The 16,257-nt window shown below is 40.8% G+C and overlaps 1 protein-coding gene across 1 annotated transcript; it reads right to left on the bottom strand.

Moving 5' to 3' along the window:
- Nucleotides 1-5,298: 5,298 nt before the first annotated feature.
- Nucleotides 5,299-6,093, bottom strand: LOC120033328 (endothelial zinc finger protein induced by tumor necrosis factor alpha-like; the record flags this gene model as incomplete). Its single annotated transcript, XM_038979629.1, has 2 exons — nucleotides 5,299-5,847; nucleotides 5,935-6,093. Coding segments are annotated over 2 exons (579 nt in total), but the record flags the coding sequence as incomplete, so codon positions are not given.
- Nucleotides 6,094-16,257: the final 10,164 nt, after the last annotated feature.

The following is a 16,257-nucleotide window of genomic DNA, read 5'->3' as shown; positions in this document are numbered from 1 at the left end:
ACGGCGCGCGAGGGACCTCGACATTGTCTTCTGAAAAGCGTTCGGTATACACGGCGAATATCTCCGGCTCTGATTTTATTTGATACATATGATAATAACATCATAAAGTAGGTTTTTTCAACCGAGTTTTATCAGTTTATTGGGACTTTTGGAGTTTTCCGTTCTTTGCGCCAAGAGAGGATGGGAATGTTAGCAACCTTGGCTAGCATTGTGGCGCGAATTCGACAGAAGAAATGGACATTCTAAAACCAAACAACAATTTATTCTGGAAATAGGACTCCTTGTACAACATTCTGATGGAAGCTCAGCAAAAGTAAGAAAACATTTATGATGTTATTTCGTATTTCTGTGGAATATGTAGAATCCAACAGGGCGGAGATTATGTGAGCGCTGTCTCACAATAATGTATTTTGTATGTTGTAGTAAAGTTATTTTTACAAATCTAACACAGCGGTTGCATTAAGAACCAGTGTATCTTTCATTTGCCATACAACAAGTATTTTTATGTAAAGTTTATGATGAGTTCTTTGGTCAGATTAGGTGAGTGTCCAAAATATCTCCGGACATTCTTGGAAAATGTTGCTACGTATTCACAATGTACAACCACGATTTGCAGCTCTAAATATGCACATTTTCGAACAAAACATAAATGTATTGTATAACATGTTATAAGACTGTCATCTGATGAAGTTGTCCAAAGGTTAGTGATTCATTTTATATTTATTGCTGGTTTTTGCGAAAGCTACCTTTGCGGTGAATAAATGCCGTTGTGTGTTTGGCTATTGTGGTAAGCTAATATAATTCTATATTGTGTTTTCGCTGTAAAACACTTAAAAAATCTGAAATATTGACTGGATTCACAAGATGTTTATCTTTCATTTGCTGTACACCATGTATTTTTCATAAATGTTTTATGATGAGTATTTATGTATTTCACATTGCCCTCTAATTATTCTGGCTGTTTTGGTGCTATTTTTGACGGTGGCTGCAATGTAAAACTATGATTTATACCTCAAATATGCACATTTTCGAACAAAACATAAATGTATTGTATAACATGTTATAAGACTGTCATCTGATGAAGTTGTTTCTTGGTTAGTGACTAATTTTATCTCTATTTTGTCGGTTTTGTGAAAGCTACCTATGCGGTGGAAACATGGTGAAAATATGCGGTTGTGTGTTTGGCTATTGTGGTTAGCTAATAGAAATACATATTGTGTTTTCGCTGTAAAACATTTAAAAAATCGGAAATTATGGCTGGATTCACAAGATGTTTATCTTTCATTTGCTGTATTGGACTTGTGATTTCATGAAAATTATATTATATGATATCCCTGTCCCGTTAGGCTAGGCTATGCTAGTCAGCTTTTTTGATGAGGAGGATCCCGGATACGGGAGGGTGATGAAGTAGACAAATGTGGTTTCTACTGACAATTGAGATGTACAAACTATGGCATAAGGGGACGAAAAGCGGATAAGAGGCAATCTGTAATTTCGATTAAGACATTAATGAGCGAGCTAGGACGGACGTAGTCAATATAACTATTTGTTCACCACTTTTGAAATGCACAGCGACAAAATTCAGAACATGGGCCGTTCTTACAGTGTTCTCCCTGTGCGCCAAGTCAAAACCGTAGGATAAATAAAGGGGCATATAAGCAGACAATGAAAACCCTTACAATATTCAATGATTACATTTCTCTAAAACAGGTTATAGGCTACATGTGAACCACCAAGTCAGAACAGTGGGCAAAATGAAGAGGTGAAAATAGAGGTGAGGCACACAAGGTGAGGCACATGGGCTACTAACATCTTACTACACAACACACACTTAGTATTACTTTCTTAGCTACAGTATACACATCTCCCTGGCATGTTACATCATTTATGCAACAGCATACAAGACATTTTTTGACTCACCTTGTTGTGTTGTGCTCACTTGAACAGGAAGGTGGCACGGCAGTCCATCGTGGGCATATTTTGTCATCAAACTTTGTCATCAAAGTCTGGCATTCTCTGGATTTATGGTGCTTTCAAGACAACTGGGAACTCAGTAAAAAAAATATGACGTCAGCGATCTTCAGGTCGTAGCTGTAGAAAAAGGCCTGAGTTCCCAATTTACAATTCCGAGTTGGATGAAAGTTCAAAAAGTATTTTCTCAGTCGTAGCTTGTTTTTCCCTGAGTTCCCAGTTGTCTTGAACTCACTCAAGTCAGATTTTGCAGAACCGAGTTAAGTTGTTTTGAGCGCGGCACAAATCAAGCTTCATTGCCAGCACGGCCAATGTTAAATGTTTACAATTTTAAACTAGGAAAAGAGCCCCTTAATCTTAGACTTGGGACCACACAGCCACTCAACTGAATAGCAGGCTAATGATTGCTTTGCAAAGCTTGCAGTTAGCCACTGACTCCTTGACAAACCACTCATTGTTGAATTTGCAATTTCCAACTTGTTTTGTAATGGTTATGTCCAATGGCAGATGAGAACCGATACGTTTTATCTATAATTTCTCACTATTTCTCTTCATATGACAAAGACTAAAAAGGATTTGCCAGTAGATTGTCGACTTGATTCATGATGATGACTGCTAGCTCAGATTTTGAAAGTATGATGTTGACATGATCAGTCCAATGAAAGCGACTGTAGATATCACATGATTTGACGTTATTTTATCTGTGGACAATGACCTTACTTCTAATGTAACTCTATGGCAGCACCCACGGGGCTTGAATTTTCAAGTTCTACCCTTAGGCTTGGCAGTGACGTATTGTCCCCATGAATGACAGAACACTGAGCCAATCACGGCGCAATGCTCCGTATTTTCTGCTGGCTTGCCCCATCTCAATAGAAAGTACTGAGCTAGGCTGAAACACCTGCATTTTGGAGCTGCCTTACTCAAGAAAACAAAAAAGAGACCATGTTTGTATGCGGCTTTATTAATAACTCAATTATATGTGGGGGGTTTTTAACATTTTTTGCAAACAGATCATTTTTTCCCTCACATTATCGCTAAAACTGTGGGGCTCAAAACAGGTGGCTCACCTGCCCTGAATGATGGGTCGCCACTGAACTTATCTAGCACACTGCAGTCCATCTAGGTGTTTAACCTTCCCAAGTTCCCCCATGTCACCCTGCTCCTCCGTACATTCCACTGGCTTCCAGTCAAAGCTCACATCCACTACAAGACAATGGTGTTTACTTACGGTGCAGCAAGAAGAACAGCCCCATCTCTACCTTCAGGCTATGCTCAAACACGGTATCCCAACCCGAGCACTCAGTTCTGCCACCTCTGGTCTCATGGCCGTCCCACTGCTACAGGAGGTCAAGCTCCCTCTCAGCCCAGTCAAAGCACTTCTCTGTCCTGGCACCCCAATGGTGGCACCAGCTTCCCTCTGATGCTAGGACAGCAGAGTCCCTGCCCATCTGCCCAAAAAGGTCTGAAACCCTACGTCTTTAAAGAGTACCCCCCCAAAATACTAATAATACTAATGCAAATAATAATAATAATGTGACACTGACTAATTGAGGAGAAATGTATTTACTGTGATATGTGGTTGTCTCACCTGGCTATCTTAAGATGAATGTACTTAATGTGCTGGTGACATCACAGGGTCAGAGAGAACTCCTGACTGTAGTCATACAAAAACACTCCCGGCACTCAGCCCATAAGAACCATTTATACTGTCAGATCTAATATGAAGAACTGAATACAACCATTCATACTGTCAGATCTAATATGAAGAACTGAATACAACCATAATAACCATTCATAATGTCAGATTTAATATGAAGAACTGAATACTAAAGAGAAGAAGAGGTTGACCAGTACATATTCATGTAACTTTATTTTTCATTGGCAGATCAATAAAGTTTGCTTCAATGCAGTTATCCAAACACATTCATGATCAGTAACTAAAATAACTCATCTAGTTTTAAAGATAATTAATAAACACATGTATTCATTTCATAAACTGTTTATCATTAAATAAAGTTGTAAAATAATCGCCCCAAACTAGTGGTGAAAAGTGATCATCACACCATCTCTATCTGATACATGTTAGGGGCAGAAGGTAGCCTAGTGGTTAGAGCGTTGGGCCAGCAACCAAAAGGTTGCTAGATCGAATCCCCGAGCTGACAAGGTACAAATCTGTTATTCTGCATCTGAACAAGGCAGTTAACCCACTGTTCCTAGGCCATCATTGTAAATAAGAATTTGTTCTTAACAGACTTACCTAGTTAAATAAAGGTTCAAAAGTTCTTGTTTTTTTTAAAGAAGTGTCTACTAGCTCATTCCCACAGAACACTGCAGAGGGACAACCTGGTCTCAGAGCAAAACGTATTATATGAACATCCGTGCCACTCCATTTAGTATGTTAGGTTACATTACATTGGCCTACCAATATAAACTTAACGAAAATATAAACTAAACATGTAAAGTGTTGTTTTCATGAGCTGAAATAAAAAAATCCAACAATGTTCCATGTGCACAAAAAGCTAATGTCTCTCAAATGTTGTGCACAACTTTGTTTATATCCCTGTTAATGAGCATTTCAGCCTTTGTCAAGATAATCCATCCACCTGACAGGTGTGGCATATTAAGATGCTGATAAAACAGCATTATCATTACACAGGTGCACCTTGTGCTGGGGGACAATAAAAGGACACACAACACAATGTCACAGATGTCTCAAGTTCAGGGAATGTGCAATTGTCATGATGACTGCAGGAAAGAATTCAATATTTATATCTCTACCATAAGTCACCTCTAGAGAATTTGGCAGTACATCCAACCGGCCTCACAACTGCAGATCACATGTAACCACGGCAGCCCAGGACCTCTTCACCTGCAGGATTGTCAGGGAGGGTGCTGAGTAGTATTTCTGTCTGTAATCAAGACATTTGTTGGGGAAAAACTCATGCTGATTGGATGGGCCTGGCTCCCAAGTGAGTCTATGCCCTCCCAAGTCCCACCCATGGCTGAGCCCCTGCCCAGTCATGTGAAATCCATAGATTAGGGACTCATTTATTTAAAATGACTGATATCCTTATACGAACTGTAAATCTTTGAAATTGTTGCGTTTAGATTGTTGTTAAGTATAATACGACTTGTAGGACGTATCGTATGTTACGAATTACAATTTTTATGTTATTTTACGCATTGCTATTCATACAATATGTTACGGACTTGTAATATGTATGATATGTAACGAATTCCAATTTGTTGTTGCTAACGTTAGCTGGGTGAGGGGTTAAATGGTTTTAGGGGAAAGGTTAGCTAACATACTAAGTAGTTACATGCTAAGCTAACATGCTAAGCTAACATGCTAAGCTAACATGCTAAGTAATAGCTAAAAAGTAGTAAGTAGTTGCAAAGTTGCTAAAATGCTAAAGTCCTCCTTGATGAGATTCTAAACACAGCAGCCTTTGGCTAGAAGTTTGAGTTACACGCCCACCCTTCCACAGAGCAGGAATAAGGCTTCTCTCCTGTGTGTGTTCTCTGATGAACTGTTAGCACAGTTGATGTTTTGAAGCATTTTCCACAGTCAGAGCAGGAGTATGGCTTATCTCCTGTATGTATACGTTCATGTGATTTTAAGTTGGAAAGTTGAGAGAAACTAGTTCCACAGTCAGAGCAGACGAAAGGCTTCTCTCCTGTGTGTGTTCTCTGATGAACTTTTAGCTCTTTTGATGTTTTAAAACATTTTCCACAGTCAGAGCAGGAGTATGGCTTCTCCCCTGTATGTATACGTTCATGTGATTTTAAGTTGGAAAGTTGAGAGAAACTAGTTCCACAGTCAGAGCAGACGTAAGGCTTCTCTCCTGTGTGTGTTCTCTGATGAACGTTAAGCTTATTTGATGTTTTAAAACATTTTCCACAGTCAGAGCAGGAATAAGGCTTCTCTCCTGTGTCTGTTCTCTGATGAACTGTTAGCACAGTTGATGTTTTGAAGCATTTTCCACAGTCAGAGCAGGAGTATGGCTTATCTCCTGTATGTATACGTTCATGTGATTTTAAGTTGGAAAGTTGAGAGAAACTAGTTCCACAGTCAGAGCAGACGAAAGGCTTCTCTCCTGTGTGTGTTCTCTGATGAACTTTTAGCTCTTTTGATGTTTTAAAACATTTTCCACAGTCAGAGCAGGAGTAAGGCTTCTCTCCTGTATGTGTTCTCTGATGAACTTTTAGATCCGTTGACGTTGTGAAGCATTTTCCACAGTCAGAGCAGGAGTAAGGCTTCTCTCCTGTGTGTATACGTTGGTGTGTTTTTAAGGTGCCCAGACGAGAGAAACTCGCCCCACAGTCAGAGCAGACGTAAGGCTTTTCACCTGTATGTATACGTTCATGTGATTTTAAGTGGGAACGTTGAGAGAAACAAGTTCCACAGTCAGAGCAGAAGTAAGGCTTCTCTCCTGTGTGTGTTCTCTGATGAACCTTTAGCTGAGCGTATGTTTGAAAACGTTTTCCACAGTCAGAGCAGGAGTAAGGCTTCTCTCCTGTATGTACACGTTCATGTGATTTTAAGTTGGAAAGTTGAGAGAAACAAGTTCCACAGTCAGGGCAGACGTAAGGCTTCTCTCCTGTGTGTATACGTTGGTGTGTTTTTAAGGTGCACAGATGAGAGAAACTCGCTCCACAGTCAGAGCAGGAGTAAGGCTTCTCTCCTGTATGTACACGTTCATGTGATTTTAAGCCGGAAAGGTGAGAAAAACTAGTTCCACAGTCAGGGCAGACGTAAGGCTTCTCTCCTGTGTGTGTTCTCTGATGAGATTTTAGATCATTTGATGTTCTAAAACGTTTTCCACAGTCAGAGCAGACGCAAGGCTTCTCTCCTGTGTGTATACGTTCATGTGTTTTTAAGACGGAAAGTTGAGAGAAACTCGCCACACAGTCAGAGCAGGAATAAGGTTTCTCTCCTGTGTGTTTTCTTAGGTGTATTTTTAGCTTTGATAGAAATGGGAAAATCTTCCCACAATATGGGCAGTGGTGAGACCTCTTAGCTCTGTGATCTTCCTGCTGTTGCTCTCTGGATGTAGAGAATGTCTCAACATGGTATCCTGTGTGAAAATCAGAAGAACCAGTCAGTTGGTGTGATATACATGTCAATCAAATGTAGTTTATGAAACACTTTCTACATCAGTAGTTGTCACAAAGTGCTGAACAGAAACCCAGCCTAAAATCCACAAAGAGCAAGCAATGCAGATGTAGAAGCAGTGGCCACAAACTCTCTAGAAAGCAGGAACCTAGGAAGAAACGTAGAGAGGAACCAGGCTCAGAGCGGTGACCATTCCTCTTCTGGTCATATCGGGTGACAGGTAGCCTAGTGGCTAGAGCAACCGAAAGGTTGCAAGATCAAATCCCCGAGCTGACAAGGTAAAAATCTGTCGTTTTGCCCCTGAATAAGGCAGTTAACCCACTGTTCCTAGGCCGTCATTGAAAATAAGAATTTGTTCTTAACTGACTTGCCTAGTTAACCTGTTTGGGCGCATGTCCAAACGCTAGCGGGACACCTACGACAACATCCGGTGAAATTGCAGAGCGCAAAATTCAAATACAAAAATCGTAATATTAAACATTCATGACAATACAAGTGTCTTACATAATTTAAAAGCTTCTTGTTAATCCAACTGCATTGTCAGATTTGAAAAAGGCTTTACGGAGAAAGCATACCATACCATCTAAGGACAGCGCCCCACGTCAAAATACTTTTTCAACCAGCACAGGTGTCACAAAATCACAGACAGCAATTAAATAAATCACTTACCTTTGAATATCTTCCTCTGATTGCAATCCCAAGGGTCCCAGCTACACAATGAATGGTCGTTTTGTTCGATAAAGTCCTTCATTATATCCCAAAAATGTCAGTTTAGATGGCGCGCTTGATTCAGTAATTCACTCATTCAACATGCACACAAACCAATCCAAAAAGTGAAAATCAAACGATGTTTCCAATTAATCCTCGGGTATTCTAATATCTAAATAAACAATAATATTTAGACGGAGAATAGTGTGTTTAATAGCGAAGATAAATAATGAAGAGCGCACTGTCGTTGATGCACGCAACATGACTACTTTTCTAATGGGGGACACCTTGGAAAAACTACAAATACCTGAAACCCATTCTAAAGCCTGGTGATATCTAGTGGAAGCCATAGGAACTGCAATCTGGGTCCTATCTATTTGTATATTCCATAGGCAAGCAATGAAAAAACCTGTGACCTCAAAATAAACATTCCGGATGGATTTTCCTCAGGTTTTCACCTGCCATATCAGTTCTGTTATACTCAGACATTATTTTAACAGTTTTAGAAACTTCAGAGTGTTTTCTATCCAATGCTATCAAGTATATGAATCAAGTATATGTCAAGTATATGCAGGGTGGTATGCCAGCAGCATACCACCCTGCATACCACTGCTGGCTTGCTTCTGAAGCTAAGCAGGGTTAGTCCTGGTCAGTCCCTGGATGGGAGACCAGATGCTGCTGGAAGTGGTGTTGGAGGGCCAGTAGGAGGCACTCTTTCCTCTGGTCTAAAAAAAATATCCCAATGCCCCAGGGCAGTGATTGGGGACACTGCCCTGTGTAGGGTGCCGTCTTTCGGATGGGACGTTAAACGGGTGTCCTGACTCTCTGAGGTCATTAAAGATCCCATGGCACTTATCGTAAGAGTAGGGGTGTTAACCCCGGTGTCCTGGCTAAATTCCCAATCTGGCCCTCAAACCATCATGGTCACCTAATAATCCCCAGGTTACAATTGGCTCATTCATCCCCCTCCTCTCCCCTGTAACTATTCCCCAGGTCGTTGCTGCAAATGAGAACGTGTTCTCAGTCAACTTTCCTGGTAAAATAACGGTAAAATAAATAAAATAAAATATGCATCTCCTAGCTTTTGGGCAGTTTACTTTGGGCACGTCAGTCATCCGAAATTCCGGACAATAACCAGTATGCTAAGAAAGTTAAAAAAAGGTTAAAAAAAAATAAATAAATAAATACACTACCACTAGTGGTGAAATAAATGAATAAATTCTAAAGATTGGGGTCACTTACAAATGTCCTTGTTTTTGAAAGAAAAGCAAATTTTTTGTCCATTCAAATAATGTCAAATTGATCAGAAATACAGTGTAGACATTGTTAATGTTGTAAATGACTATTGTAGCTGGAAATGGCTAAAGATCTCGTACGACGCTGTGTACTACTCCCTTCACAGAACAGCGCAAACTGGCTCTAACCAGAATAGTGTCTAGAAGGCCAGCATCCCGGAGTCACCTCTTCACAGTTGACGTTGAGACTGTTGTTTTGCGTGTACTATTTAATTAAGCTGCCAGTTGAGGACTTGTGAGACGTCTGTTTCTCAAACTAGACACTAATGTACGTGTCCTCTTGCCCAGTTGTGCACCGGGGCCTCCCACTCCTCTTACTATTCTGGTTAAAGCCAGTTTGCGCTGGTTAAATTAAAAAATATATATATTCTCATCAATCTACAAACAATACCCCATAATGGCATCACAATACCCCATAATGACTGAAATATGACATTTACATAAGTATTCAGACCCTTTACACAATAGTTAGTTGAAGCACCTTTGAGTCTTTTTGGGTATGAAGCTACAAGCTTGAAACACTTGTATTTGGGGAGTTTCTCCCATTCTTCTCTGCAGATCCTCTCAAGCTCTGCCAGACTGGATGGGGAGTGTCTCTGCAAAGCTATTTCCAGGTCTCTCCAGAGATGTTTGATCGGGTTCAAGTCCGGGCTCTGGCTGCGCCACTCAATGACATTCAGAGACTTGTACCGAAGCCACTCCTATTTTGTATTGGCTGTGTGCTTAGGGTCATTGTCCTGTTGGAAGGTGAACCTTAAGTAGGTTTTCATCAAGGATCTCTCTATACTTTGCTACGTTCATCTGTCCCTTGATCCTGACAAGTCACCCAGTCCCTGCCGCTCAAAAACATCCCCACAGCAAGCTGCTGCCACCACCACCCTTAACCGTAGGGATGGTGCCAGGTTTGCTCCAGGCATGGCGCTTGGCATTCAGGCCAAAGAGTTCAATCTTGGTTTCATCAGACCAGAGAATCTTGTTTCTCATGGTCAGAGTCCTTTAGGTGCCTTTTGACAAATTCCAAGCAGACTGTCATGTGCCTTTTACTAGGCAGTGGCTTCCGTCTGGGCACTCTACCATAAAGTCATGATTAGTGGAGACCTGCAGAGATGGTTTTCCTTCTGGAAGATTCTCTCATCTCCATAGAGGAACTTTGGAGCTCTGTCAGAGTGACCATCGGGTTCTTGGTTACATCCCTGACCAAGGCCCATCTCCCCCGATTGCTCAGTTTGGCCGGGTGGCCAGCTCTAGGAAGAGTCTTGGTGGTTCAAAACTTCTTCCATTGTAGAATGATGGAGGCCTCTGTGTTCTTGGGGACCTTTAATGCTGCAGAAATGTTTTTGGTACCGGTCCCCAGATCTGTCTGTGCCGACACAATCCTGTCACGGAGCTCTACGGACAAATCCTTCCACCTCATGACTTGGTTTCTACTCTGACATGAACTGTCAACTGTGGGACCTTAAATAGACAGGTGTGTGCCTGTCCAAATCATATCCAATCAATTGATTTTACCACAGGTGGACTCCAAGTTGTAGAAACATCTCAAGAATCATCTCATAGCAAAAGGGTCTGGAAACTTACGTAAATAAGCAATTCTTATCATTTTTTATTTTTTTTTACATTTGCAAGAATTTCTAAAAACCTGTTTTGGCTTTGTCATTATGGGGTATTGTGTGTAGATTGACGAGGAAAAACATGTAATCAATTTTAGAATAAGGCTGTAACGTACCAAAACGGGAAAAATGGGAAGGGGTCTGACAGTGCCCTCGGAAAGAATTCAGACCCCTTGACTATTTCCACATTTTGTTTTGTTACAGCCTTATTCTAAAATTAAATAAAAAAATATCCTCAGCAATCTACACACAATACCCCATAATGACAAAGCGAAAACAAGTTTAGAAATTTTTGCAAATTTATTTATAAAAAAAAACCAAGAGACTCAAAATTGAGTTCAGATGCATCCTGTTTCCATTGATCATCCTTGAGATATTTCTACAACTTGATGTATAAAACATATTAAATATCCACTACTGTTCAAACGTTTGGGGTAACTTAGAAATGTCCTTGTTTTGAAAGAAGCACATTGTTTGTCCATTAAAATAACATCAAATGGATCAGAAATACAGTGAAGACATTGTTAATGTTGTAAATGACTATTGTAGCTGGAAACGGCAGATATTTTATGGAATATCTACATAGGCGTACAGAGGCCCATTATCAGCAACCATCACTCCTGTGATCCAATGGCATGTTGTGTTAGCTAATCCAAGTTGATCATTTTAAAAGGCTAATTGATCATTAGAAAACCCTTTTGAATTTATGTTAGTACAGCTGAAAACTGTGGTGCTCATTAAAGAAGCAATAAAACTGGCCTTTGCAACTCTGCCTAGAAGGCCAGCATCCCGGAGTCGCCTCTTCACTGTTGACGTTGAGACTGGTGTTAAGTGACCCCAAACTTTTGAATTGAGCTCAGGTGCTTCCTGTTTCCATTGATCATCCTTGAGATGTTTCTACAACTTAATATATAAAATATTAAATATATATGTATGAGATATAAATCATCAGGATGTGGTAGTCTATTGGTTATGTTCATCACTTCTCCAATCATTGTTGAGATCTGATATTCTGTGCAGCAAACAAATTATAATTCAATATTGACAGTGATGATGCTATGGCCTATTTTGAAATGAGTTATGCCTAACTTGGTGATTGAGGGTATTAAACATTTTCAACGTTCTTGAGACAATGTGTGGGCAAAGGCAGGCGTTACAAGTTTTTTTTAAATGTTTTGCTTCGCTGTGAAGTCTTGAGTTGCTCAGGGATGTGTGATGTCAGAATTACAGAATTCAACCTAGCAATAGACTGGTCATAACTTATGGAGGTCTAATTTATGAAGATAACTTATAGATAGAACCAGCTCTTACCATGACTAACAGTTGTCCTAATCTTCTCCTCCTCTTCTTCATCTTTAATGATGACATTCAGCTCCAGTGTTTGACTGCAGTCTTCCAGCTTCAATGATGCCATCTCTGGATCCTGCAGTGCAAACTGGGCTCCACTGTCACAATCAGTACCCAGTGACTGTAGTTTTGGACTCAGTGTGGAAGGAGAGAGGCAGGCTGGGTTTGTCCTCACTGTTGATGTTACCGGCCTCAGACTTAATCTGAGTCGGCCTGTAGTAATAAAGACAAACGGACACAAAAGTTATTTTCTTGACAGTTCTGGCACTTTATGCTGTAAAAATATTTTCTCTCTTTTCTTGTTCAATTATCTCATTTCAGTAGATCAGGTAGCTAATCCTTGACAAAACATTCATTCACATTAGACACAAAGTACACATTTTAAATTGCACAACATAAGAGCACTTAACCTATAGTAGATTTCCTAAATTCACATAAATGCATAAATGACTCAAAAACCATTTAGTACAAGGTTGCAGTATGTTTCAGGCAGGACTATGCACTATTTTCCTGAATAACCTTGTCTCTTACTACAGGACCAACCATGGAAGCTCCATCAGTCTGACAGTAGGTCCTCTTACTACGGGACCAACCATGGAAGCTCCATCAGTCTGCACTGTAGTTCCACCAGTCTGTCTTACAGCCTCTGCATATGATACATCATGACGGATTCTATATCTCTGAGCACTCTGCACCTGGCATCCACCAAATGCTGCTCTGTGTGTCCTCCACACAATTGCAACACTTAACCGTCACATTGCTCCAACATTCACCGTAATCATGATCTCCACCACACTTGGCACATCTTTTCACTCAACAGCTACATGTCCCATTCTTTGGCATTTAAAAAGACTGATGATTCACCACTGCTGCACCAGTTTTAACTATTCTGCCTGCTGTTATGGAACCCTGACCTGTTCACCGGACGTGCTACCTGTCCCAGACCTGCTGTTTTCAACTCTCTAGAGACAGCAGGAGCGGTAGAGAAACTCTCAATGATCGGCTATGAAAAGCCAACTGACATCTACTCCTGATGGGCTGACCTGTTGCACCCTCGACAACCACTGTGATTATTATTTGACCCTGCTGGTCATCTATGAACATTTGAACATCTTGGCCATGTTCTGTTATAATCTCCACCCAGCACAGCCAGAAGAGAACTGGCCACCCCTCATAGCCTGGTTCCTCTCAAGGTTTCTTCCTAGGTTCTGGCCTTTCTAGGGAGTTTTCCCAAGCCACTGTGCTACTACACCTGCATTGCTTGCTGTTTGGGGTTTTAGGCTGTGTTTCTGTACAGCACTTTGTGACATCAGCTGATGTAAGAAGGACTTTATAAATACATTTGATTAATAGTTGATTGATGAGGCTGGGTCAAAGTCTCTGACATGGAAGCTAAGGAATCCTATTCTGTACTTTTCCAGACAAAACCTTCTCAAACCTCAACAGCACTGATAAGCTTTCACTTCTTTAACCTAGTCAGGTTCAGCAAGGGAAGATTCTTCAATTGGAAAATCATAATAGGATGAAGCTCAGAAGGCATGACCCTGGAGCTTATGCTAAATTGAAGGGAGTATTCTCCGAGGTCCCAATATCTATGTCCATGGTTGATATTGTTAAAGAACATGTGAAGGAGACAGAGTGGTTGAAGCCTAAAGGTTGATCAGTAGGAAAGAGGGCACAAGATATTAACAATCTACCATTTTTTATTTCACCTTTATTTAACCAGGTAGGCTAGTTCAGAACAAGTTCTCATTTACACGGATCCGGCCCAGTTTAACTTCACCTCTCTTTTTATGGCCTTGGTTTATCAGATAGGGTGTAAATGAGGCCCTGTGGTCTCCTCAAACACCATCCCAACTTTCCACTGTGACACATTATTACTCTAGCTCCCTACCTTGGGCCTCTTTAGAGTTTCTATACTACATGCGCCACTGCTTCCAGTATCATTATCTCTGTTCTTCCTATGTCTTTACACTACAGACCATTCACATACTAGGCCCTCATCCTCCCGCTCCATATCAGAACTGTCCCCCACATTGATCGCATTCGAGCACAGCTGTTGCTTCTCAAACTCTCTCCATTTCCATTGTTTCAGGGGTGTAAAACTCATCCCATTGACAGCCGAGCCTCACAGGTTTTCGTTTCTTCATTTCAATTAAAACCTAGACAATCAGGTGAGGGGAGTTCCTTTCTAATTAGTGACCTTAATTAATTAATCAAGTAAAAGGGTGGAGCGAAAACCCGCAGACACTTGGTCCTCCATGTTATGAGTATGACACGTGCTATTCATCCGCATTAATCGACGCCATTCCATGCAGTTGGCCTCACTCTCCAAATTACATTTACATTTAAGTCATTTAGCAGACGCTCTTATCCAGAGCGACTTACAAATTGGAAAGTTCATACATATTCAGCCTGGACCCCCGTGGGAAATGAACCCACAACCCTGGCGTTGCAAGCGCCATGCTCTACCAACTGAGCCACACGGGACCCAAATGGTGAAGGATAACTTCAGTTAGCTTCCCTCTATTTTGACACTCCACCACACAGCCTCGTGTCGCCATTTCACCACGAGCAAACTCCTAGAAAGACGACCGAAACCGTTGAAGCCGCCATTTGACTAGCCTCGTCTGAATATTCCTGATCTCGCGAGCTTACATTAACGAAACAGTGTATGTAAACTCGCGAGATCAGGATGGTTCGGACGAGGCTATTTACCAGCTCATAAACAACATTTTACACAAAACCAAGAACATGTAAAAACGAACTCAAATAAGTGGAATCTTTATGAAATGACTGACGAAATTATGTTCATACACACAGACAAATCCAAAGTCTAGCTACGTGACTTGTAAAATCGTTTTAAATCACGTTCTTCACTCACTCGGTTTGACCCCAAAATAACACATACAATTTAAACCTTCACCAAACGTGATAATGCCTTCATGGATTTGCTACCTAGCATATTATATATTCGTTCGACATTAGAAAGTTTAAACGTGCTATTACATACCTACAATAATACAGTTGAAACGGACACAACCACTATCGACATAACACAGTTCTGTCGTTTTCTACCCGGAACTTCCTGTTCCCCTCTACGACAATGCAACATCGTCATCTTCTTCTCTGGTATACTGACATTTACACAAATATAACGTGTCTACCGCCACCTACTGTACAGTTAGTAAACTGTTGAAAGAAATACATGTCTATTGCGGAAGCAACGACATAAAAACAAAATACAAAAATAGATAAATAAAAACATCCCACTCCTTCAGTCACAGTCCTATTCAAATCACATCCCTACACAGTCTCATGGGCCTCGTAGGGAGGAACATCTTCAGTCACAGTCCTATTCAAATCACATCCCTACACAGTCTCATGGGCCTCGTAGGGAGGAACATCTTCAGTCAGTATTCCCTTCAATCAGTGGTGTAAAGAACTCAAGTAGTATTTTACTGGGTGGCTTTCCTTAATAGGAAAGGACTCAAGTATCTTTACTTTTACTCAAGTATGACAATTGGGTATTTTTCCACCAATGCCTGCAATGCTTCCAATGTCAATTCCTGAACTCCCAAAAACCTTTCAGCCGCAAATACAATTAATCTTTACAATCGGTATCCTTCAACTGGTGAACGGCGTCAGGAATCTCAACAGGTTACGGGGCATCCACTGCCATAGCTTCCTCAGCACCAATCACTCTTTCAACTATTTCCCGCGCCTCCCAGTAGGAGAACTACTGTACAGTTTCTTGATGTGGATGTTCCTTGATATAATAAAAATGGATACATGCCATTGGTCAGTTCTGGTGTTATGAAACTGATGGAGAATATTTGTTTAAAAAAATATATATATATTTAACTAGGCACATTGCATACATAACAGGTTAAGATAATTAAAGTGGTAGTTAGGTGAATTAGCATGGCAGGTTAGGAGACTGAGGTTAAGGTTAGGAAAAGGGTGAGGGTTAGGGATTTGTTTACCATGCAGGTTTTGATAACTAACGTGGCGGTGGGGAGACTGAGATTAAGGTTAGGAAAAGGGTTAGGCCTAGCTACAATTGTCAACAAGTGTTGTTCCCAACGCAAAAGAAACGGCCACAAACCAATGGGGAGCATCAATTGGTGTAAACTAGATATCATGAAACACCCGATATCAGAGAACGCCCCTAATTGCGGTCTGCAATTACACCCTTCTCGGATCA

Source organism: Salvelinus namaycush, chromosome 40 (genome assembly GCF_016432855.1).
Source record: "Salvelinus namaycush isolate Seneca chromosome 40, SaNama_1.0, whole genome shotgun sequence".
NCBI classification, from domain to species: domain Eukaryota; kingdom Metazoa; phylum Chordata; class Actinopteri; order Salmoniformes; family Salmonidae; genus Salvelinus; species Salvelinus namaycush.
This window is presented reverse-complemented; position numbering and strand designations above follow the sequence as displayed.